The 27,004-nt window shown below is 35.6% G+C and overlaps 1 protein-coding gene across 1 annotated transcript; it reads right to left on the bottom strand.

Annotated features, from left to right (window-relative positions):
• Window positions 1-18,491: 18,491 nt before the first annotated feature.
• Window positions 18,492-24,646, bottom strand: PKIA (cAMP-dependent protein kinase inhibitor alpha). The gene is made up of 2 exons (XM_006165838.2): window positions 24,472-24,646; window positions 18,492-20,636 (listed from the first exon to the last, which is right to left on the bottom strand). Exons 1-2 carry the CDS (start codon window positions 24,620-24,622, stop codon window positions 20,557-20,559), a joined length of 231 nt encoding a protein of 76 aa, XP_006165900.1. The 5' UTR covers window positions 24,623-24,646; the 3' UTR covers window positions 18,492-20,556.
• Between the last annotated feature and the right edge of the window lie 2,358 nt (window positions 24,647-27,004).

Below are 27,004 nucleotides of genomic sequence, written 5' to 3'. Positions count from 1 at the left end.
CTTCTTCTTGGGATTTTGGGAATGCACACACATGTACCTGACCTGAGTTTTAAGTCACTGGGTTCAGGACTTGAACCGTGGTCAACCACGTGGAAGTCCAGTAATGTAACCATTATGCAATCTGCTGATCCCCCAAGGTTTAATTTCTAATGTCCATAAAAATACTTCATTGTTCTAAAATCTGGGAACTTTCTGTGAAATGGAGATTTGGTAAAAGAGAGTGTTGGAAGGGAGAATTGAGGGCTATAGGTTTTGAGAGAGGATGTTAGAGATAGTATGTAACCTTTGCCAATTGTCCTAAAATAGGAAAAGTGGATTTTGTGTGTGTGTGTGTGTGTGTGTGTGTGTGTGTGTGTGCTACTCTCTGTCACTACCAAAAATGACGATTTTTTTGCTCTTAGTATTTTCTGGTCTTCAGTATGGAATTTACAGGTCATGATATCATACAAGTCAATACAGGTCAAACAGCTCTTCCTGTGCGCTGAAATAAGACCATTCAGTGTTAGATGGATGGTTGCATATGAAGCATTTTAGACTTGAGAGGATAGGGCGCAACAGGAGGACTAATGTTACAACTAAGGTGTATGTCTTAGCAAAAGTTCCTGTGAAATAAGCCAAAATGAATTTAAATGGGTTAAGGTTTGGGCCCCATAGTCATTTTAATGGTATCTGAGCCTATTTGCCTGGAGTGTGATGATAATTGAGGACCATAGTTCTTTGTAAAATGGCCTGATTAAAAAGGTATTTATCTTTATTGTTAGCCTAGTAATATAAGTCATAATAACCTAGAGGTCTACTGGGAGAAATATAAAGATTAAAAAAGATTTAAAAAAGTAACATCCAATGGGTAGCATATAGTAGTCAAATTTTATAATCCATAAAATTTCCAAAATATTTAATCGATGACAACTTCAGAGCAATGTGACAGAGTGTATTCAGCCACAATTGAAATAAAAATAATTGCCACAAAGCTCTAATAATATTTTATCTGATACATTCAGGACAATAAATCTTTTAAGACAGCTGTAGACAATAGTTTATTTCCTAGGGGGGCAAACTCTCTGTGGCATTTGTTACTAAATCCTATGTTATTCTACTCATATGGTTTTTGTTACTGTTTATGAAATAAATATGGTCATTCTCAACTGAAGTTAGGAAAGAATAATAATTCTGTTATTCTTTAAATCAAGCTGCTTTCTATCCCAAAAGCAAATAGACTGTTCTGAGAGGCAAACTAGAATATAAAGAGGCCATTTGGTGTCTTGCTTAACAGACAAAGACAACTGCAGGACAGCCAGGAGACAAATTTAAATTCTGTTAAGAATAGCAGGAAGTATTTTGGTTCCCAGCAATATAGCACCATTTGTGGTTTTGCTAAGCGTATAAGACAAGTCAGCTCAAGTCCAAATTTCTTGGGTGAATGGAAACAACTCCCCTCTATACTTGTTCTTCCCTGGAATGCTGACATGTGCAATGTTTGGAATTTCAGACTATGTTATCAGAATCAATCAGAGTTTACCCTGGCACTTGAAAAGAAATATATGTTAATAATATAGCAGAGTCCATTTTCAAATTAGCAGAAGGCGTATCATAATATTCAGAAAGATGAAATTTACAGTTCTGTGCTTTCAGGCTAATATAAGTGGAGTATGGCAAGTGAAGAGAATAATCATCATGGTTTGCTCTTATTTTTCTTAAAATAGGAAAAATTTTAAGTGGTACACAAGAGAAATCCAGAAATACTATGCCTTATATTAAAATTCTACAATATAGACAAGTTGTGTATTTTACCTTAGAATTCTTCCTATACATTACCAATTCTCTACAAATTCAAATATTTCCAAGTCTACGACTGTGGAAATAGGCGGATTTTTTGGCTGCTGTACCTGTTTTTGTTGGTTGTCATGAGCACAAGTGTTGCTCATGAAAAATTGAGTAGAAAATAGAGGTATAATTAGCAATTCAGATAAGAATATAAACTTGTTGAGCAACTAAGAGGTGCCAAACAATATACATTTAATTGAGTTTGGACTAGGGTTGCTGATAGTCACTAAGCAGAACTGTATACTCTAGAGTCCTGTTGGAGAATGCTCTTTGAAAGTTGGAGTCAGGGGGGATTGCTGGTGGTCAGAGTTCCCTTGAGCTTCACACTTCTCTTTGGTTCTGTGACTATTGCTGCTTTGTTATTGTTGTTTCATTTTATTTTTTTATTCAAATCTAATATGAGAGAGCTTTAAAAAGTTCATGGAAAATAGAATTAAAGTACATGTTTATTTTTGTACAAAATGTTTTTGAAATCTTTAGTTTTTTTATATCATGTATTTTTCAAAAGCCAACTTTTAAAATACTTTTTTTTTTTTGTAAGTCATACCTATAAAGCTAGATTTTCTAGGGAGCAGATCCTATATTTAATGTCTTCAGAAAATGCATTCTTTCTGACCTCACGTTAACTTTAGGAAGACTTTATTTAATAGATCCATGTATATAAAGGAAGCTACTCAATGTTTTCAGCTATGATTAGATAAAAATATAGAGTCTTTTTTTTATCATGAGTAATCACTTATACTGATTTCTTCCCAACTACGAAGTTGTAAAACAATCTTCCTTTGGGGAAAGGCATTCTTTTTAAATGGGAGATTAAATAATGTGTTTTATATGTGTTTTTCAAGGAGGTCCTAATCAAATGTTGAATCATAATTCCTAGTTTATGAAATATGAAACACTAATATTCTTTAGAATTTGAAATAGAATTAATAATCTTTCACAACCAGGACCACTCAAAACAGAGTTGGGATATTAGAATCTTTCTCAACCTCAGAGGAGGAGCTTTGTCACTTCTCTATTGAGATATATGCTTCAGGTACGACTAAAGGAGGCCCAATATGTTTTCAGATAACATGTTTAGGCTAACTCACATATGAATATGGCTTTTAAAAAATATAATAAAAACCTTGTGGACTTAGTAGAAAAATAAAAAAAATTGCAGCAGACTTATCTCACTTATTAACACAAAAATACTAAATAGAATATTAGCAAATAGAATCTATCATCACGTTAAATAATAATAAATTATAATGAAGTGGGATTTATTATAAGGAACTAGAGGAGATTCAATAGTAGAAAACTCTTCAAGTTAAAACCTATCTGTTTGGGCCCAGCAGATGGCGCAGCAGTTATTCCCACATGGCCGACTTGGAGACTTGAAAATCATGCTGGGCATCTGTGCATGCATGAGTGCATGTGGGCCCAAGATCCTGGGAAGAGAATGAAGGAGAAAGGACTGTGGCATGGCCATGCCCCCTTAGGGGTGATTTCTCACTCTTCCTCTCACTGTCTCTGTCTCTTTGCCTCTCTGGCAAGGGCATGCACTCTAAAGCAAAAACCCCTAAGAAACAAAACGAACAAAAATACCCCTATCAATTAAAAAAAGCATAGATAGAAAATGAAAGAAAATAATAGTAGCATCTTCTTAGATAGATAGAGGAAGGCACAAATTGCCATGAAAATAATAAGCTTGCTATTCAGCTCATTTTATTAGAAAATCTCTATTACTTTCTCATTAAGTTAGACTTTGGTTTTTAAATGATCATGATAATAAGGCATTTCTGGCTGGAATTGAAATTTATTTATAAGTCAGGGGATAGGGTTAAAATGATCTGTGTAATAATGGATTAAAATTAGACATCAGTACAGTATGAACTTATGTTTAGTGTAAATATAGACTATAATATACAGAAATATTTATATATGTATGCACAACTTAATACACATACGTATATTTCCTTGCTCTGTCAGGTGAAAGGGCCTAAAGAAATAAGACTGCAGTAGCAGTGAGCTCATTTAACACCTAGATCTTGGTTTCTAATACCAGTCTCCAATTAATGAACCAGGGCTCAGCAGAGAAATGGCTGGTTTTTATCACTAGGTAGAAAATATTCAAAATGGCCTAAATAAGCTCATTGTAAGAAAGTACTAAACAATATTAATAGTAATCCCACCCTGGTTGGGATATGTCCAAGGAGCACAGGAGCCAACTGAAAGAGTTCCCAATGCCCAAAGTCAAGGTATTTGAAAAAACAAAGTAGTGTTGAGTTACCACCTAAAGTATGTATATATAAAAAAAAATCTGTGAGTCTATTAATTGAATAAATAAAAGAGACAAATTTCCTATGCTGAATTCCAAATAAATTTTTGGGTGGTCAGAAAAGTTATGATATATTTTTTCATAGAAGAGAATGTAGGAAAATACATCATGACTTTTCCAAAGACCCAATATATAGAAACTCCACCCCAAAGAGGGGTAAGTAACATAACTCCCCAGAAATTAGTATGGGCTGCACATTGTATCTTTTTTTTTTTTTGTATCTTCTTTTTAAAAAGTACAGTGTGAAAAAGAGAAATAAAAAGAATAACTACAGGGGAGGAAATGAACAAAAATGACTGTCAAGTAATCAAGGCCGACATCAACAGGGATATGTCATAGTAATAGTATATATCCTTGACATACTGTAATGAAAATGACACTTACTTTTGCATTCTTCTTCCCTGGAACCCATAGTCTCAGTCTATTCATGAGGAAAAAAAATCAGGCAAAATTCAATTGAGGGACGTTATACAAATGACTGACCAAAACTATAGAACTATCAAAATAATCCAGTCATTAAAAACAAAATTCTGAAAAACTGCCACCAATAAGAAAGGCCTGAGGAAAGCTGGCAATATGTATATTATCACACACATATTCTGAGTAACATTCTATAATAGAGAAATGAAATTAAGTTAAAAACAAGGAAATATAAACAACACATAGATTTTGATGAATAATGTGTCAATATTGGCTCATCTATTCCAATACATTTACCATAGTAAGGTAAAATGTTAATAATAGAGGAAACTGTAAAATGAATATGTAATCTGCAAATCTAAAACCGTTCTAAATAATAAAATCTATTTGACCAGTTAGTGGCATAATGGTTAAGATGGCTAGATCCCACATGGCTAACTGCCCACTTTGAGTCCAGATTATTGGCTTGAGAAACCTGCCAACTGCATGTTCATGTTTACCCAAACTCCTGAGAAGGAGAAGCAGAGGAGAGAAGGTTGTTTGTTATGTTATTATTACTTATATTAAAATAATACTCATTCAATCCTTTTCCATTTGTAGATAGCACTAATCAAAGAAAAAATACAAATATTTTGGAATAAAATATAAATATTTTCTGTATTACTTTCCCATCAAAACTACTTAGCAAAATAAAAGTGATTAAAATATTTGATTAACCTTGAGTTAATTCATTAACATTTTCAAAATTATAAATGAATCTTAGCTGCTTTTATTGTCTATTGAAAGGTGTTTCTTCTATTTAAAATCTTTCTATCTCATAAAGCTCACGAGCATTTAAATTAAATATTTATTCATTTAATGAGTTAGCAATGTATTTTACCATTATTTCTATTGAGGCAACACTTCAAAGATTGACTCAGATTTTGATTTTTCATAGTTTTTTTTCTTTCTTTTTTTTTTTTTTTTTTATAGGGCACGTGCACTCGCCTTAAAGAGAGAGAGACAGAGACAGAAAGTAAGAAATCCCTCCCATGGGGGATGGCCATGCTGCAACCCCTTCTTCTCCATTCTCCTCTCGGGATCTTGGGCACACACGCACATGCGCCCAGCATGAGTTTAAGCCACCAGGTCCAGGGCTTGAACCGCAGTCAACTGCATGGGAGTTCAGCGACATAGCCATTAAACTAACTGCTGGTGCCATTATTTTTCATAGTTTTAAAATCACCTCAGTAAATTATTATTTTGGCAAAGCCTCTTGCATTTTTAATATATACTTTTAGTAAACAATGCTATACTTCTGTCAAGGCATGTTTGATTCTTCCCGAAGGCTTTTCCTATTGCCAAGTAAATACACTTAACCAAAGAAGCATACATTTCTTCAGCCAAATCTGATAGACAAAAGAAATTTTAGGAGATTGTGCATGAAGTATATTTCATTTGCTAAATTTAGTGAAAACAAATTGTACTGTGGTCTTAGGATGTGGGGTTTAAGAGGAGGTACTTATAATAAATATATTAGAATTACTAGGTAACATTTTAGTTTATTTTAAATGTTTTTCCTGAGAATATTTTGGAGAGTGTGTGTAAAGTACATATTTATAGTTTACGAATCAATTGCGTGGAAGGGGACTTGTATTCTACACTCCTTGGAAGACAGTCATATTGGCTATCACTGTTGACTTTTTCCCTTATTGGTACCAAGCCAATCTACCATTACTTTCCAATAAGCAGTTTTCTAAAACAAAATTCTTTTGTTGTGTTTAAGAGACAAAGGCTGTCTTTTTCTCTTATAACAGCAGATGGCCACTAGGAGGCAGATATCTGTTAATTTTTATTTATCAATATTCATAGATACACAGATTAGAAAGCAGAATTATAGAAAATATAAAGTATGTTTTTGTTTTTTCATTTGAGATATAGACAAGTCTGGTTTAATTATTGTTAAATAACTTAGTTTTCCTAACTGAGAAATGTGTCTTACATAACACAAGCTTTCTTTCTTTTTTTAAAAATAATTATTTATTTAATCTTACTTATTATCATTATTCTTCAGTTTAACCAGAGAGAGAGAGAAAGCAAGCCGCCAGGTCCAGGACTTGACCTGTGGTCAGTCATGTGGGTGTGTCTAACATCCCAAATGCCACACCACCTGCCAGCACCTTTAACACAAACTTTCATGAAAGGGCAATTATAGTAAATATTTGATTAATCAGATTTCTATTTTATGGAATTTGCTGAGGAATAAGAGGAAAATATATATATTTTTAATTTTACTGTTGTCATAAATAGTTTTAAAAGTATACTTTTCCTATTGAGTAAATAGGTTGACAAGTACCATAATATATGCTGGTTGAAATTATGACAGCTTCAGGACCATTTTTTAAAATATATATTTATTTATTTAATTCCATTTGTTGTTATTATTTTTTTAATTTGACCAGAGAGAGACAGAGAGAGAGAGAAAGGGAAAGTAAGAAAGCAAGTCACCAAATCCAGGCCTCGAACTGCTGTGGGCCATGTGGGAATCCAGCACCTTTAACCAGGTCACCTGGCAGCTCTCTTTGGAACCATATGTATTTTTTTTAAATTAGCAAGACAACTACTTCAGTATATCTGACTAGTCTGTTATGTCAATTATATAATTAAAGCTGTATGTGAAAGTAGTTACTTACTGAAAGAGCTTTCATGATGTAACTAACTAGTGGAAGAACGGTCTTTCTCAGTCTAGAAACTGGAATAGGAGGAAGAGTATATAAATGGAAAAAGAAAATATTCTGGGTAGTGTCTCATCTTCCTTAAGAAGATTTTTAGGGACCAGCAGTTGGCATAATGGCTATGTTGCTTGACCGCGGTTCAAGTCCTAGACGCAGCGGCTTAAACTCACACTAGGCGCATGTGCGTGCTCAAGATCCTGAGAGGAGAATGGAGGAGAATAGAGGAGAAGGAATTGCAGCATAACCATATCCTCTGGGGGTGATTTCTCGCTTTCTGTCTCTCTGTGTCTCTCTGTCTTTCTGGTGAACTCACGCGCCCTATAGCAAAATCCTCTCAAAGGAAAAAAAAAAGGATTTTTAGAAGGTGCCTTGGAAATCCTGGACTGAATTTAACTGTATTAAAAACTAGAAACCTTCCTTTAGTCAGCCAATCAATGTATACTCCCTCTGTTTTTCTTCTTTCTGTTCTTGATGTTTACTAGACTCTGTCTGGTCTTAGTTTTACCAAAGGGAACCAAGAGAATGGGATCTGCACTTGAATCAGAACAATAACAAAATAGAAGCTCTCAGAGATATCAGAGGAAATAAGATCAAATGATTAAGTTTGTCCAAAGTATCTCCCTGACCTTCCAGTGCCAATTCCTGATGACATTATAATTTATGTAATTAAGAGAATGTATGTCACCTTCTATTACTTCTTGACATTGTGAAACTACAAAATTAACAATTTTTTTTTTTGAGAGATTTTTACTATAGGGCGCATGCGCTCACCAGACAGAGAGAGACATAGAGACAGAAAGCGAGAAATCACCCCCCGGGGGGATGGTCACGCTGCAATCCCTTCTCCTCCATTCTCCTCTCGGGATCTTGGGCACACACGCACACGCGCCCGGCGTGAGTTTTAAGCCACCGGGTCTGGGATGCAAACCGCGGTCGACTACGTGGGAGTCCAGCGACATAGCCATTATGCTAACTGCTGGTTCCCCAAAATTAACAGTTTTAAATAAAGGTTAGGGATGAACTTCCATTGACCCTAAGGTAGTCCTGAAGTAGTTTCTCTTGCTATCCCTCCTAACATTTTCTTTTTCTCTCTTTCTCGTTCCCAACTCCTTATTCAAATGGTTGATAATTCTCTGCTCCTCAACACTTGACTTGCTTATGATAGGTTAGATGATATCCTCTAATTTAAATATTTGGTTTGCTGAGATCCAACTAAATAGTTTCATGTCTGTGGCTAAACAATTGGATACTCAGCATCCTGAAAGTATTTGACACATAAAAGGAATGAATAAAACATTCATGTAATTGGGTGACTCTACTTTTTTTCTTTTTACTTTATGCTATAGTGTGCATACACTTGCCAGAGAGGGGGAAGGAGAGAGAGAGAGAGAGAAAGAGAGAATGAGAAATCACCCCCACAGTCCTTCTCTATTTTCCTCTAGGAATTTTGGGCATGCATGCATATACTCCTGGCATGATTTTCAAGCTGCTGAGTCAGGGACTCAAATGATGTAGCTGGCCATGTGGGATCCAGCTGCTTTAACCTCCACATCACTTGCTGGCCCTGGTGGCTCTACTTCTTAAGAGGTAAAACCTATTTGACTATTCTGATTCACCTAAGACTATAAAATTCATGTGTTGTATAATAACACAGTAATAATAATGTTTGAAGCTCGTATTTATTTATAGTAAGTACCAGGCACTGTTCCCAATGCTTTACATGAATAATCTTAACTTTTTAACATTCTTCTTAAGGACTATTATACAACACTCCTGTTCTTACAAGTAAGAAACTGAAACCCAGAATAGTCATACATTTAATTAGTAAAGGATCTGGGGTTTGAACCCATGATATTATAATCAACTTCTCATATGTATATTTTCCTAGTGTTTCCTAAAATTATCAGTCATTTGGAATTCCATGGAATAGACTGATGAGAAACCAATTATCTCTCTGATATTCGGGAAACTTGTAAAAATTCTGATTTCTGGTAGTAATGGCAGTTGATGGTGCTGATTACCACCTACCATTTCTCTCATAGTTGATTAATGACTCAGTGAAAATCTATAATAATAGAGATGAAGATTACTCTTGTCACCAGTGTTTATGCATTTTTTTCTCTCACACTTTGCCTTATAGCTCCAACTCTTCCCAGTACTTTGGGGTTATTTCCTACTTCCAACAAATGGTAGATTGAGCCATGCATAGGAAGCTTAGACATAGAGCACCTTTCCTTTTTTTCCTTCTTTCTCCCACACGAGGTTGAATAGTGGCTGAATAATGTGCAGAAACTGCTAGGGAGAGATTGAAGAAGGAAGCTGGGGTTGGTAGGATGGAGGAAGGAGAGTCTCTAATTGGATATTCTTGGGATTATAAGAATGATGGAGAGATAAAATGAAGGAAAGTAGGGATATGTGAGTAGGAAGATAGACACAATGTAAATGAAGAAGCCTAAGTGAGAAACTGGTGGAAGGAGACAGGTGGGTCAGGTAGGATGGAGTCAAAGAGGAACACTGTAGAATTTTCTCAGTTTGAATCATGAAGGGACAGAACAGATGGTCATGTTTTCCTTTTCTCAACTGCAAATGCTGTTTCTGCAAAGTCAGACTCATTCAAAATATTCTTGTATGATCTGAAAGGACAATCAGGCACAGTTCTGAAAGCACAGAAAGGAAAAAAAAAAAAACAGCACTGTGAAGCAATTGTAATTCCAACAAATGACAAGCTCAACACTGCTAGATTTTTAATACATCTAGAAGTTCTTTACTCAACTTGTAGCAGAAAGCTCAAGGAGTCAACTCACTTTTATGTTTTCTAGGTTGACTGGAGTTAGAAAATGGCTTAATTGATAATTATTTCCTGATTATGTCAACGAGGGAACACCTATTAAAGGCATTAATTTTGAATGTTCTTAGTAAATCCATTTTAAAACCACTTGAATCTAGAGAAGGTTAATGGCCAACAGGAAGAATAAATGCTATTTTTATAGAATTTAGTTTATGAGACTAGATAATTTGTGTGGTAGTGAGAAGGATGGGAACAAAAATTCTGGGTTAAAAAGGGAATAAGCGTAGGATTTATATTAAAGCCCATTCAACAGGATTTTGAATCTGTGCTACTGGCTTAAAGAGGTTGTCATCTACTTGGTATGTTAATGAAAATGGGCGGGTAGTTCAAGAAAAAAGGGAGAGGACCTAATCCCTGAGATCCTGAAGTTAAGAAGAGTTTTTGGAGACAGACTGATGGTCCAGAATTCATTGGAGATTGTACCGGTACGAACCAGGAGATTTAGGGGTTTGAAGGACTTGTGCTCTCTCCCAGGCAGAGATCCTCTAGAAGATGAAAGGATTGGCAGGTGGTTTATGATTTCTGGCATTTCAAGTTGACACAAGACTATAACTCTACAGAGAGGCAACCTGCAATGAACATTAATGCATTAGGTAACAGTTCTGGGATGAACTCCAGAACCTTCTCTGGAAGGACTGATGCTGATTTACTATTTTATCAGTCTTAGAGGGTACAGCCCTTTTCAGAGGGTGGTAACTAGAAGTGAATTTAATAGATGATTCTAGGGAAGTGTAATATTTGTATTTCTTGAGCAATATCATTTTAGTAAAATCTATAAAATTGCAGCTCTGTGTACTTTTTAATATTTATTATCCTTTAATACAAAGTTAAAAATAATTCAACCTACAACAAAATCTGTGCAGATTGGGCTAAATTATTAATATTTAAAAAGTCTTCTAGGCGATTCTTACAGGAATTCAGAACTGAGAACAAAGAGAAAGAATTGTACACAAACATGCCCACAGTGTACCTCCATTTCCCAAAAATGAATGCTTTCTCTGTTTAGAAAGCAGAAGTTAGTTTATAGTTTTGTTATGTGCAGTATGGTAGCCAGAACATTTGACTTTAACTAGTCTTGATTGAAATATAAATGGTAAAACAGACACTGGATTTCAAAGATTTGCACTAAAAACGGATCAATGGATCAATATTTTTTTTTGGGGGGGGAGAGGTTTTTGCTATAGTGCGCGTGCGCTCGCCAGACAGACAGAGAGAGACAGAGAGATAGAAAGCGAGAAATCACCCCCCAGGGGGGATGGCCACACCGCAATCCCTTCTCCTCCATTCTCCTCTCGGGATCTTGGGCACGCACGCACACGTGCCCGGTGTGAGTTTAAGCCACTGGGTCCGGGACTCGAACCGCGGTCGACTACATGGGAGTCCAGCGACATAGCCATTACGCTAACTGCTGGTCCCAATGGATCAATATTTTTTATACTGACTGTATTTTTTTTTTTGAGAGTTTTTTTTTTTTTTTTTTTTTGCTGTAGGGCATGTGCTCTCATCAGAAAGACAGAGAGATAGAAAGTGAGAAATCACCCCCCCCGGGGCCCCAGGGGGCAAGGCCATACCACAATCCTTTCTCCTCCATTCTCCTCTCGGGTTCTTGGGCACACATGCACATGTGCCTGGTGTGAGTTTAAGCCACCAGGTCCGGGACTTGAACTGTAGTCAACTACATGGGAATCCAGCAACCTTGCCATTACACCAACTGTTGGTCCCGTATACTGACTATATATTAAATGAAAATATTTTACTGGATTAATATTAGGTTAGTTTACTGCTTGCTTTTTATTTTTTTAATGTAGCTACTAGAAATATAAAATTATATATCTGACCTGTGTTATTGTGCTATTATAAGTTGAAAGAGTATGTGAATTGTTATCAAAGTGGATGAATGTAAATTTCAGTCCCGAAGTTGCAACACAAAATAACATGGCCTGGGGCTAGCAGGTGGTATGGTGGTTAAGGCACTAAGCTCCCACATGGTCAATTGTGGGTTGAGTCTTGGACCTGGCGACTTGCTTTCTCATCTTCTCTTTCTTTCTCCTTCGGTCTCTGGTCAAATTAAAAAATGATAATAATAAATATAATAAAATAAATAAGTAGTTATTTTTTAAAAGTCCAAACTTTTTGTTTTCTTTTTTGGAGAGGTTTTTGCTGTAGGGTACGTGCACTCACCAGAAAGACAGAGAGAGACAGAGAAACAGAAAGCAAGAAATACCCCACAGGGGGCATGGCCACATCGCAATCCCTTCTTCTCCATTCTCCTCTCAGAATCTTGGGCACGCAAGCACACCGGGTCCGGGACTCAAACTACGGTCAACTACATGGGAGTCCAGCAACATAGCCATTACGCTAACTGTTGGTCCCAAAGTCCAAACTTCTTTTTAAAAAAATAACATGGCCTTGGACAAGTCACTTAATCTCAGCCTTAGATTGCTCATTTATAAGGAGATAAATATAATCATATTTGGGGGCAATATGGACGAACAGAAGTAATATTATCAAGCATCTCATGTATATTCAGACCGTAATAGTTACTATTATCCTGAGAAAAGGTAAAGGAGTCTTCTTCCTTTCTGTTGTGCAGTATAAGAAGACTTTTACTTTTATGCTTGAACCAAATGTCAGTGGAGAAACATGGTGCCTTTAAAAACAGAGGAACAGATTTGGGCACCAGGAGAGAGCATGGATAAACGACAGCAGCAGCTGCTTTGCCAGAAAGAACCCTGTGTGTGTCTCATTGCATGCATTTCTACAGCTTCTCATTTTCCCTCTGACACCTCTGGCTTTTTTAGCTGCTGAATTCTTAACCTTGGAATATGTCCTATGTCCACTTTCATCTCTAGCTCTTAACCTACCGTCAAAAGTTCTCACTTTCAGAATTCTGTTTCTTATGAAAGGCTCCTTGACATAGACTCCATCTGTAGCTTAAGTTGCTTGTGTGGGGGACATGCCTTGATGTTCAACTCTTTCCACTCACTCATTGGTCTCTTGGTGCTGCCCTACCAGCCACTGCTGTCTTAGGAACATACTCAAGTCCTCAGTGAGCTTCATCAGTTTTGGAGACTTCCAGGATCTTGTCTGTGGTATATCAGACTTCTATTCTTCCACCTGGTCCAGTGTCTCTCCTCAGACTTAACAATTAACATACCGTGCTTTACCTAACTTGGATTTTAAACATATATGAGCTCATAATTTCCAACCTGTGCACCTTAGTTTGTGTTATTTTTTTGTATGAGAATTCCTAATTTCTCTTTCTTCAAAGAGATACATATTTCAGGAAATAATTCCACTGTATCATTCTCCATGATACTTCCTGTCAAGTGACATTTCTGTATGGAATCTGTATGGGCTATTCCATGTTCATCACTATTCATCATCGTATTTCAACATTTATTATAGATATGTCTGTACTTGTCTTACTACTTCTGTTTTTTAATATACTTTGATAAACCTTAAATTCTGTGTGACTTAGTCTTTGTATGGAATCCAATTAAAAATATCTCATCTAAAACCAAGAATAACTGAAACGTGTTCTCAATATTTACTTATATTTCTTCGAGAATATTTTAAAAGATCTAGGTCAGAATCTATAAACAGACTCTTTTCTATCCTGATTCTATTTCATTCTTTGTCATCAATGAAATGCCATACATTTCAACGCTTTTCTAATCTTCTATTTTTTGCTTTTAATTATGCAAGTCAACTAAAGCATGTTAACTTTTAATATTTTTATTTATTTATTTTTTGGTCTGTTTCATCATCACTTGGTTTGTCTTCTGCAAAAGAAGAACAATTCTGGCCTAGTCATTAAGGAAGACCAATTCCACATTGCTGATTGCCTGGCTTGAGTGCCAGACCCAGTCGCTTGAGAAAAATGCCAGGAACATGTGCATGCATGCCCCAAATCATGACACGATAGACAAATGGAGAAATAATTGTGCATGAATACATACACACTTTCTCCCTTCCCTCCCCTCCTCTGTTTCTCTCTGGAAAGCACACACTATATCTTTCAAAATAAATAACACAGAACAAAAACTCTGGCACTAATTCTTTTTGTATGAATCTTCTTTCACTCTGACCTGTGTACTTGTTCTCCCAGTTCAGTGTTACAAAAGGCCAGGAATCAGCTGAGCAAAAGGTGAACTCTCATTAGAAAGTATAATTGAAGAAAAATTCCTTGTAAGGAGGGATGGAGTGGTGATGGGAATCTGGCTGGAAATACTGATAAAAACAAACAAACAAAAAAACCATGTAACTCATAATGCATTTTAATTTCTATTGGTCCACTGGATATCATGCCTTTTTTTTAATTTTTTTTAAAGATGTTTTTGCTATAGGGCATGTACGCTTGCCAGAGAGACAGAGACAGAAAGACAGGAAGCGAGAAATCACCCCCCAGGGGGGATGGCCATGCCGCAATCCCTTCTCCTCCGTTCTCCTCTCGGGATCTTGGGCATGCATGCACACACTTCTGGCTTGAGTTTTAAGCCACCGGGTCCGGGACGCGAACCGTGGTCAACTACGTGGGAGTCCAGCGACATAGCCATTACGCCAACTGCTGGTCCCCTGATATCATGCTTTTTTTTTTTTTTTTTTTAATGAAGAGAGTTAAATTTGGTAAATGCTCAAGTATTATTTTCTTTAAAAGTTTGATGGTTTATTGGATATTATTTAGGACCATCTGACAAGGCAGATTCTGTTTGAGTTGTCACTTTTCAGATATAGCTATTTTTTCCATAGCTTTTATCCAAAATACTTGTGGTTATATAAGGTTTTATGGTCTCAAAGAGCATATGGGATGAAAGAAAACTTACAAATTCAACAGGATAGTCATAATAGCCACACTGTCCTACTAAAGTGATGTGTAAAGTGAATTCTGGCAGTCTAAATGCAAACATGTATTCTATTAGGAGATAACCTACATCTTTACCTTGTCCAGACTTCTTTCTTAGTTTATCATAAAAAAAATCACAACATTTCTCTAGTCATGTCATATTTCCAAGGTTCATTCAATTCCCAGTGTTTTCTAAAAAACACTTAAAGTCTTTCATCAAAAGACTTTAAAGTTCTATACATATATATTCAGTGTGCTCTCTTTCTTGATATATGTATATTTCTTAATTCCTATTATTTTATCATTTTTTATGAATTCCTGCTATTGAAATTTATTATGCTCTTATCAGAACTTTCATTTACTTAGGCTATGAGAGTATATTTCTGTAAAAGAAAGAATTTCGTTCAAAGCCTGCAAAAAGCCTTCTTGGAGATCTTACTCTCTGACTGATGTGTTGCTTATACCAGAAGAGTAAGATACAACCTCCTTCTTTCAACTAATTTTAATTTTAATTGCAGCAAACTGAAGAGAACTCATGCTACAGAATGCTCAGAAATACTTTTATCATGATCATTATTTAACTGGTTGACATAGCCTGATTTGCTGATTTAATGATATGTTGTCCTATTGAACATCTCGTTTCTGTAAGTCATATCAAATCTGTGTGTTTGTGTGTGTGTGTGTGTGTAGCATACTGTTTGAGATACAAATTTCAAAGTTTTTAGCTGTTGTATTGCATAAACTAGGAGAAAAGTTGTGAGAAATTAAGTTTTTATCTTCTGCAATATGACAGTCTATAGACTTCACTATTTTCAGTTACTTACTCTTTCTCTGAAATACACTTTCCCTAATTTATGTAAGTGTAAGATTCTTAACTATATTGTGAGCTTCAGGAGGGCAGATATCATTTATTTACAAACACTTATTGAGAGTCAAAAAGATAACGAGGCGGCTACAAAGATGTATTAAAAAAAGACCACTGACCTCAAACAGCTCACACTCTGATTGTAGAGATATGCATATAAGCAAGAGCTATCATGGGGACTGGCAGATGGCATAATGGTTATGTCGCTGGACTCCCACCGTGGACCTGAGTCCCAGACTGAAACTCACGTAAGGTGTGTGTACGCCCAAAATCCTGAGAGGAGAATGGAGGACAAGGGATTGCGACGTGGCCATCCCCCTGGGGAGTGATTTCTCACTTTCTGTCTCTCTGTCTGTCTCTATCTCTCTAGAGAGCACATATGCCCTATAGCAAAAATCTCCTTAAAAAAACAAACAAAAACTCAATAGCAATCATGTAGTGAGATATGTTTGCAGAGAAAATGTTAGGGAACAAAGAATATGGTGGGATTTGGGAGTAATGCAGTTGTTAAAAGACCTCTGAAGAAAAGGGTTCAGTGGGTCTGAAAGGATCATTGATAATTTGCCAACAAATATAAGGAGGAAGAACATTTTCAAAACAAAAAAAAAGTAACACAGAACTAGGCTGCTTGATGACTGCTTTCTATTGAATCCCACCTTGGTCTCTACTGGTCTTTACTGCCTATATATGATAAAAAATAATAATAATCAGATGAAAAGATAAAAGAAGTTAAACTCTCTTTGCTTCCCTACCCCAAAATGTTCTTTTTAATTCAGTAAAACTATGGGTGTCTGTGAGGACTGACTGTATCTTGTTGCTGACTCATTTGTAAGCCTTGCAGTGGAGTAGGCAGGGTGGCTGCATTAGGGAGCCTTGAACTTTTGGTAGTGGGGGTGGGTGGGAAGGAAAAAAGGTATCAAATCATGTGGGGAGTGTTTTCAAGGGGAAGAGAGTGTATATTAATAGAACTATGTATGTGTGGGTAGAGGGTGGGTATTGTGAAAACTTTCAGGACATTCTGATAAACACCTTTCTTTCTCCTGATTGAAAATCATCTCCCAGTGAACAAACAAGTCAGAATCAGGGCTGAGATGTTAGGGTTTAAAATCTAGGAGGTTAGATAGATCTGGCATATGAGAACATCAAAGAAGCAGGATACTAAAGTGGAATCGAGGTGAAAATTATTGGAGTAAAGGCCAGGAAAAGTGAAGCTGGAATGCTAAGTATGTCTACCTTTCCAATTGCTGAGGCTTTGGATTTCTTTATTATCATCCCCCACTCTCTCCAGCACTTTCTCTAATACCAAGTATATAGTGTGTGTTCAATAAATACTCTTAATAGACTATGTACATTTCAGAAAAATGTGTTACTTTTAATATCAATTATGTGAGCATGCAACATTGCTGAGTACAAAAGTCATACAAGCTCACAGATGACTTCAGAGACTGCCACTCTTAATTAAAGAACAATTTAGGGCCTATTAAGACATCATAAATTATAGATCCTTTCCTAGTTTCACTTGATGATTATACATTTTTTTTCCTACTACTACAGGTTTCACTCAGAAGCTTTGCTGGCCAGCAGTTATATTGCTTTATCCATTATTGTTTCTCTAAAGAGAAATAGCTGTATCATTCATCTTCTAAATGGTGTATTGCCACCGTGTCTGCGTAAGTCACAGGTGTGAGCATTCACAGTGGGATGCTCTGGGGAAATTATCTAAAAATTGGAGGCTGCTATGTCTGAGATCTATTGGAAAAACATCTCCATGAATTCATGATGACAATAAATTGGCATAGAATGCTTTCAATTGATTAAAGGTAAATTTCATAGTTGTTGCAAATGAGTCAGAAGATTGAAATCTTCATGTTTCTAGGTAATTCAACAAAATGAGTAGCATGGAACATAAAAATGTGAACCATGCTAAGTTTACAGACCACATACCAGGAATATATCTTCTGGGAAGCATAACCCCCCAAAATAAATTATAATTGGATGTCTTTAAAAACAGTTTGCTTTATATGATCCAGTCACATCTGTGTCATTACCCATCTACACAATTTAATTCCTTTCTCTTAGTTACCTTCATTGAAATATGCATTCTGAACAAGTCTGACTCTAAATAGTCCCTACAGATAAACATACTGTGTAACTGGCTTTAATTATATGGCATGTACGGTAAAAAGACCCTTGGAGATAAACAAGCATGGGTTTAAATTTTAATTTAATCAATTATTAGCATTTTTAAGCTTAGAAACATTATACCTCATTGAGTACTAATTTCCCAATCTGTGAAATGGGATAAAGGATGACTCTAATTGAATTGTTTGAGAACAAATAGGAGAACATTTGCTCCAGAGTGGTTAGGATAGGGATTGTTGATTAATAAACATCCAGTAATTGTTATCAAACCAATGCCTTGATTTCTTACCCTGTTCTTCTTTCCTTAAAAATTCAGATTCATGAGTATTATTGACTTGCAAGTAAAAGATACTAAAATAAAATGTGGAAGATTTACTTTTGGTAAGCCAAATTTAAAGAATGTAGATGTTTTAGAAAGGTGATTTTTATCCTTGTATTTTAGAAATGCCTCTGGGTTTGAATATAGCAGACAAAGTAGCAGTAAGAGATCAAACTAAATCAAAAGCTCCATATGATTTCACAATTTAGCACTATTTATATATTCAAAGACAAGTGTGACACCACATGCATTAATAATAGTAATCACATAGGAATATAAACCCTCCACATATACTCAGCACTGGTTCTAAACTTTATAAAATCACATGAAATCTGTTGGAGTTCTACAACTGTAAAAAGAAGTGACCTTTAGATTCACAAAAAAGCTATGAGGATAGTAAGGATATTGATAATTAATTATGTGCATTAGACATTTAAAATGGACTATTAAAGATTGTTTAAAATAGCCTCAGGAACCTCCTTTGACACTTATGAGTGGATTTGTTTTCATTTTAACTGGGGATTTTGGCCCCTGGTGAGTTAGCTAGAAGGAAGTACTCTCAAAATTTAATTTTTCCCCTTTTTGTTCTTGGAAAGACTCATATTATTAATTTTTTTTTTCTAGTAACATCTGATTGAGGACCATATGATACCCATGCCTTTATCCTAGTCACTTGGAAAGTACTGTAAGAGTTCATGTGAGCAGACTTACCTTTGATCTTGAATGTAGCTAAGAAGAATGGCTAAATTCCTGACATAACCACAGATTAGGTTACCTATTGAAATGTGGCTCTGCCTACTTTACCTAGAATTTCTAGCCCTCCAGGACAGCTAAGTGGGCTTCTTATTGTAAAGGGATGTCCTATTGTCTGTATTTGTCTAGTAATTCATGAACCATTGACATATTACTGGTTCCTTATTTATTACCACTTACAAATGATTTCATAATACTGACCAGAGGGATTGCACAGCTCACAGAAACTTTCTATATAAGAACCGTGATATCAAAACACAGCAGAGGCCATCAACAGTATTAATGAGGATTTTCTTAGCTTCTAATGATGATAATTATCATACCAGAATGCAATTTACACTAATTATTAGTAAAAGTTTACAAACATTAAAAAGTGCATAATAACATTTGGGTTTGATAGGGCTGTAAAAAGACATGAAAAACACAACATGAGGGCCTCATTTTTGTGATTGGTGTCCACATGATTGTGAAGAGAAAGCTATCTTATTTAGCCTGGTGGATATAAATTGTCTTTCAAATTTAAATTATAGCATACAGCATTGTAAGAAATTTGATTCCATAGAACAGAATATTACCAGTCCTTAGTATTTTCTTGGTTTACCCACCTAATTGTCCAATATTCTTATAATTAAAAATGAAAATATTTGTTGGGAGGGGTTCTCCACTTAGGAATATGACAAAGTTGACAGACTGAATTCTGGTTTGTGCAAAGACTACACAGACTGAATTCAGGCAATATTCACATTCATGGACATTTTCAAATATATTAAAGCAAAGGAGTCTTGTTGAATCTGTTAGACTTTATAAATTCATCAATGTACAATGATCAAGGGGAAAGATTGCATTTTTAAAAAGTATGTTCTATCCTGTGCACACCACCACACCATGGAAAATAAAAAAAAGGCAGCCCTTTTAAAAATGAGTGGTATAAAAATTCACAGTAATGTACATCATTTTTGTTTTTTATAAGCAATCAAAGAAGGGGGCAGTGCTGAGCATCTATAGTGTACAATTCAAAACAGTGTAAATAACACAGCAGTAACACACGGATACATAATGCTAAAAACAGTGCGTTCTGGATGGTTCTTTTACTGGTGAATACTTGAGCCAGAGATATTTAAACTCTGGGATCCAACCAACCATCTGCAATTAGACACAATTAAATCCTCTGACATTGTGAGGGGCCAGATGCTACAGGAAGAATCATCATCTAGATCGGTGCTACTCTCTACAAGCATTTCATCATATGGTCAAGTGAAAGGATCCATACAGAAATGACGTCCAAACACACACCACATGATTTCAACCATTGCTAATGACAGAGGTAGAGAAAAGTCTGTCTGCAACCACAGCCTCTGCCCCCATTTTTAACATGATCATGAGCAGGTTTGTGCAATGCAGCACAGCCATTTTCTTTTTCCCCTTTTCACTCATGGAAACAAATGCAACCCAGCCACGCATGGAGATTTGAGACATTGTCAGGTGTTGAAGGTCAGAGTGGGCTGTTAGCTTTCAGACTTTGCTGCTTCCCCCTGGGCTTCCCCACTTTGTTCTGTTGAATTTCGCTGTGCATCTTCTTCACCTTCTGTGAGGAAAAAAAATGAACAAAAGGTAGAGGAAAAACACAAATTATTATTTATATTGACAAGTCTCAATATATCATGTTGGAAACTTTAGAAGTACTCTGTATGTCTGAAATCCTCATATAGACAAGTTTATTTTCTTGGTAGTCAGTTCACAATCAAGGAAATAGCTTAAGTTTTTAAGGGCTGTCTAGTTCTGTGAAGTTGGAACAGCCTGATTCAAAAACAATAAAATATTTGGTTAGTGATCAGCTCTGCTTTGATAAATAACTAAGAAGTCTCACGGCCAGGTCATAGCTCTTAAATGTAATTTCACAGGTTGCAAAAATCAGAAGTGTCTTTAAGTAGACTTCTGAAGTGGGAGCATGTTTACCTTTTTATTCCTTTCTTATATAGAGAAATAGTTTTAGATTTCATTCTTCATTATTTATAGTATTTGATAATAACACAGATAATTTCTCAGAGGTTCTATTAGTTAAAATGAAAAGAAATTATGGAAGATGATAGGACATTATATCTGCAGGTCAGCCAAGTGTCTAATAGCTATTATGGCCTCTGGCCTGCTCTTAGAAAACATATGCACAATTTCAATGAAACCACCTTCATAAGTGCACCCTCAGCAGCAATCTAAGCCAGTGACATTGCAAAACTGAAATTGAACAACATTTTCACTCCATATTTAGGTCACTTTTTATGAGTGCCAACTATAGACAATCTTTGACTCAAATTTCAAATATTTGCATGTGTAATTTGGTAGCTAGGCAACCAATGTGACTTAGTCAATAAAATATTTTGAGGTGTTGCCATAATGTAAATTATACAATATTTGCTAAGAGTTTTTATAATAATCCAAATGGATGGAGGTAAGAAAACTGGTCTGTTCTTTGTACCATAATATTAAAAGGCAGTCTCCTTTTCCCTGTAAACGTACCTACAAAACATCTCACCATATTCCAAATATATTAAGTCTATAAGGAAATTAAAAGCAGTAGTTGGCTTGGCTATGGTCGCACAAGCAGCAGAGCTACTTTTGCACGATTCTGGAGGCTACAAAAGAAAGCTCTGGTTCACTTCCTGTGATGCCTGAACATGCTGGGCTCACCTGTGATGCTATCTGTCTGCAGGGCTGGAGGACGACTGCATTGTGAAGATCCTGAAAGGGTTACCCCTCCTTCTCTGTCTGTCTCAGGAAATAAACTTTTTTTTTTAAAAGCAAACAGATCTACATAAAAATTATATTCTATTCTAAAGTGGTATCAAGGGCATGATTAGGCATTATGTATCATTTTCTTATACTATTTTCATTAAAGCAGCCTCCCCAAACATGCAGATGGCCTGAATCTGAGATGTGAAGATTAGAATGCAAGAAAAATTTGATAGATAAGAGAAGCTCCTGGAAACCAAATGAAACCAAATTAGGGTAGAAGAATATTTAAGGATGAAAGTGACTGCATAAATACAAGATGAGGATCTTAACTCCCATGAGATTTGAAACTGTCTAGGTGTCCAGAGACACTTCTCAGGGATTAACATTATGCTTCAAACACAGACTGCCTAAATAGATGCTTGTTAAAAAGTCAAGGTTAACACAGGGCAGCGATATTGTTGAGTATAAAGCAAAATGAAGCTGAAATATTCAGTAATCACAAAAGAAGTCCCTCACAACTTGCAGCCACATAAATTTCTCATTATATTATTTGTCATTTTAAAAATATTTTATATTTTTGTAGTGTATAATTATAATAATTATTATTTTTATGCTTAGAATAATAAAATCAGTGCTGTTTACACTTTGCCTAATTTTGAAAGTTGTGATTTGAGGGAAAATAGAAAATTTTGCTAGGGTCTGGTGAATTAAAATTAACATGGAAAAATGTTTAGAAAAGGTGACATCTAGAAATCAAAGCATTTAAAATGATTTAATTATAATATGCTTATATAATATTATGTTATATTTATTAATATAAAATGCTGTTAATGTTATATAAAATGTCAACTTATTATTTACATTATTTATAATAATTTAATATGTTCTCATCTAAAGAAAGGACTTGAGGCAAACAATTCTCAAATTCAAAGAAACAGAAAAAGAAGAAATTAAATTGTACTATTAATAAAAATGTCCTAGTATTAAGGGTGGTTAAAACTAATACAAATTGGGACCAGTAGATGGCATAATGGTTGCATTACTGGACTCCAATATGGCCGACTATGGTTTGAGTCTTGGACCCAGTGGCATGAAACACTCCAGGTGTGTGTGTATGTGTGTTCAAAGTCCTGAGAGGAAGTGGAAGAGAAGGGATTGCATCATGGCTATTCCCCCTGGGGAGTGATTTCTCACTTTCTGTCTCTGTCTCTGTCTGTCTCCCTGGTGAGTGCATGCACCCTATAGCAAAAATCTCTAAAAAAGGGGAAAAAAAGTAATGCAAATTATTTAAAATAGCATATTCATGTAAAAAATGAAAATATAAATCCAAGAAAGAAAATAGCAAGATCTCAAAAACTGTAGAAAAAAATCATATTTACTTATTCCATGTCACCAAATTATAATATCTTAAAGTCTTTTGCAGAGCAGCTTTGGGAAATAACTATTGGTGGTAATAATAGAGAAACAAGGAAACAAAAAAAATATAGTTATTATATTCCAAAGTGATGTTAAAGTTTTATTATCAATCTTAATTTGAAAAGACTGATGTGTGATCTATTGATCTTTAGTCTTGAATGAACGGCTGTCCTTATGTATTTGAAGGTAACATTGGTGAGCTGTTTCATTAGCATGTTTGTATTCTGAGTTAGTTTTCCAAAAACCTCAAGGGTTAGTCATGAGTCAGAAACTACGATAAGTACTTTTCATATATATAACATTATAATTCCTTGAGGGTGAGTTTTTTTTTTTTTTTTTTTTTTTTTTACTTTTAAGGACTGTGCACAAGTTTCATGGAAACATATTCAGCTTTGATATTTGTAAAAGGTACAGATAGAGGCACTACCAGAGGATTTATGCTGATACTCAGAACTAGGGCTGTCAAGTAGCTTAACATATCAATTTTTTTCTTTTTCATTAGTAAGGTAGACACCTACCATAAGAATTAAAAATGAAATAAAATATAGGCCCAGCCACAGTGGTACAAGTAGAAGGGTACCTGATAGATTCCTGGTGGGATTAAAAATATGAGAAAAAAGATTGTGGCATGACCATTCCCTGTTGTGGGGTACCTTCTCTCTCTGGCACATGCACATGCTCTCTGGCATTAAAATGATAGTAATAATAATGAGATTGGTTTTGTAGTGTAGTGGTAATTTACTGCTCAAGAGAAGCTAGATCCCACATGGTGACTATAGTTTGAAGCCCTTGTCCAGTCAACCTCAAACACAGCAGGCTGAAAGACTTGGTGAAAGGGATTGCTGTGTGACCAGAACTTGTGGAGGGCGCTCATCTCTCTCACTGCACACATGATCATGAATAAAGAAACAAAGTGTAAAATAAATTTAATTAATGAAATTAATAATAAAATGATCATTTAAACTTTAGAGGTCGCCAATATTGTCAAGGGTCAGAGCTTCAACTCAAATATTCTATATAAGCAATTTCAGAGCTTTCATAGAGGGTAGGGATTTTTTTTAATTAAGTGCTTTATTGATTGCATTAATAAAAGCAGATTAAGAAGTCTGCATGTGAGTGGGAAATCAGGTGAAGAGAAGTCATTGAAAACAGTGGGAGTGATTTAAGAGATTTGTTCTTAGGTTAATTTCAAAGGTGACCTCTTGGATCTTAATCCTACTTAGTGAAATGCTGCAAACCATTCCATGTTGATAGATTTGTGTCAGATGACTCACCTGCCTTGTTGATATCAAGACCTGCTAATTTCAAGGCTAATTCATTGCTGTTGCCACTTGCTGAGGAAACCAAGATGTCATGTATTGCATTTCTTCTACCTGTTCTTCCAGAAGCAATAAAATCTGCATATGTAGTTTCCACATCAGTCATTGCTAACAAATATCCACATAGCAGGGACTATAAGAGAGATAAACATTAATAGGTAAATATCATGATAACCAATGTTAAACATTTAACAAAGACACATGTTAAAATGCAACATTTATGTGAAAATTGTTTTGTGTACATCTTCATAAAACAAGGAATACTTTGGTTTTTGGTATAAGTACAGGGTACTTCAAACAGTTCAAGCAAAAATGGAATTAAAGTACACATTTATTTTCGTGCAAAAATATTTGAAATTTATGCATAGTTTTTTTGTAATAGATATTTTTTCATAAACTTTTGAAGATCCCTCACATTTAGATAAAAGGCCAGGGAAGGTTTTCTGTATAGGGCTTGATAGTAATATTTAGACTTTGAGGGTCATATAGTGTCTAGTCCAATTACTCAACTTTGTCCTTACAGTGCAAATGCTGCCACAGACAATATGTTGAACAAATATAATAACAAACTTTATTTACAAAAACAAGGAAAGGGCCAGTCAGGCTGGCATGCCTCAATCTTTTGCCAATTAGTCTAGGCTATAAAATTCTCTTTCTCTGATACCATTTTAGTCAATCTTTAACTCCAGGGAGAACCTGAGTGATCAGACGTGGGGGTTGATTTATATAAGTATAAGAAATATAAGCAATGTGTGAGTGCATTGTCTGTAGAGTCGAAGATTACTAATGCGATTGATCAGCATCCAGTTTGCTTTTTATTAGCACCATGCACCAGTGATTCTAAACATGGTCAATGAACAAGTATTGCTCCCATTCCAATGACCGGGCCCTCTGCCCTGCTCTCCCCTCCACCCTCATTCTTGGTAAGCTATTTCTTGAAAGGGATAATAAACTCTCTTGACTTAATCTTCAAAATAAAAAGTTTGAATTTAGATTCAATAAAAGTAAAGTTTTTCCAAACAAATTTGGTAATACACATACTTAAAGTCTTAATGAAGAATAATATTTTCAAGGCAAAAATGAGATAGGCATATTAACAAAAGACCACCAAATACAAATCTTTAATTTCTTTTACTATGTTTAAATTCACAGCCTTCCCTGAAGGTTAAAAGAAGGTTGAATATTGGGGCCAGCAGGTGGTGTGATGTTTAAAGTTTCGGACTCGTACACGGACAACCCCAGTTCAAGTCCCAGACCCAGTGGCTTGAAACTCACACTGGGCATGTGTGTGTGCACCCAAAATCTCTAGAGGAGAATGGAGGAGGAGGGACTGTGGCATGGCCATCCCCCTGGGGGATGATTTCTCACTTTCCCTCTCTTTCTCTGCAGCGAGTGCACAAGCCCCATGGCAAAAGCCGAGAGAGAGAGAGAGAGAGAGAGAGAGAGAGAGAGGAAAGAGAGAGAGAGATTAATACTAAGATATAAGATATTAAACAATTTTGTATTTCTGATGGGTTATTTTTTCTAGACCAAAATTTGCAATAGCACAACTTCCCTCCTTAATCTTTCAAATGACACTATATTATAGTTTAAGATTAAAACTCATATCAATATCAAGAGAAAGGAATCTCTTCGAAATACAAAAAATATGAGGGAAGTTAAAATGGTGGGACTTATACAGCACCATGGCTATGCACACTGGCATTCTGAAATCATTTGATACCATTGTCAATGTAATTTAGGATGACGGCCAATAGCACATTCATTTAAGCTTAATCATAATTATCCCAGGGCACAGGAAGGAAGAAACTGCTACTTAAATCTGAAGAAAACTTATATTCCATTTTTAAAATATATATTATTTACATTTAATCGCTATACATCTTTACAGTGTACAACATGGCTTTTCTCAGCATGAATACAGTGCATATCAGTCAAGACGAAGACATTATCATATATGTTATCAGCAATTAACTTTTAATTTTTGTGTCAATTAAACATATTGTTTTTTCCCTGTTTCCCTCCATATGTTCCTCTCCCTATGTCTCGCCCCCCCCACGAACCCTATTTTTACTATCCCTAGTGTCTACACTTGCCCTCCCTGTTATGATACCTTCCAATCTTTCAGTTTCTTCTGTAGAGTGTGGACATTTGGTATATATTGAGTAGGGACATACAAAGTCTGTCTTTCATAGTCGGATTTGCTTTACTTAGCATTAAGTTTTCCACATTCATCTACTATTTAGCAAATGTCAGGGTCTCAATGCTTTTTTTTTTGCGTAGAGTACATATGCCACATTTTTTTCAATTTACTCATCTATCTTCGGACATTTGACTTGACTCCATGTCCTAGTAAATGCAAATAATCCTTCAATGAACATGAGCATGCAAGTGTTTTTTCTAATTGAGAGTTTTCCTATCCTTTGGGTAAATACCTAAGGGTAGAATTACTGGGTTATATGGTAGTTCTTTTTGTAGGTTTCTGAGG

This window comes from Tupaia chinensis, unplaced genomic scaffold, assembly GCF_000334495.1.
Source record: "Tupaia chinensis unplaced genomic scaffold, TupChi_1.0 Scaffold144057_1, whole genome shotgun sequence".
Taxonomy (NCBI): domain Eukaryota; kingdom Metazoa; phylum Chordata; class Mammalia; order Scandentia; family Tupaiidae; genus Tupaia; species Tupaia belangeri.
This window is presented reverse-complemented; position numbering and strand designations above follow the sequence as displayed.

Bases quoted from the DNA above. Each gene is read 5' to 3' on its own strand.
- PKIA (XM_006165838.2), bottom strand. From the start codon at position 24,622: ATGACTGATGTGGAAACTACATATGCAGATTTTATTGCTTCTGGAAGA. The intron at 20,637-24,471 runs GTGAGTCATCTG...TTTTCCTCACAG, and splicing joins TCTTGATATCAACAAGGCAG to AAGGTGAAGAAGATGCACAG.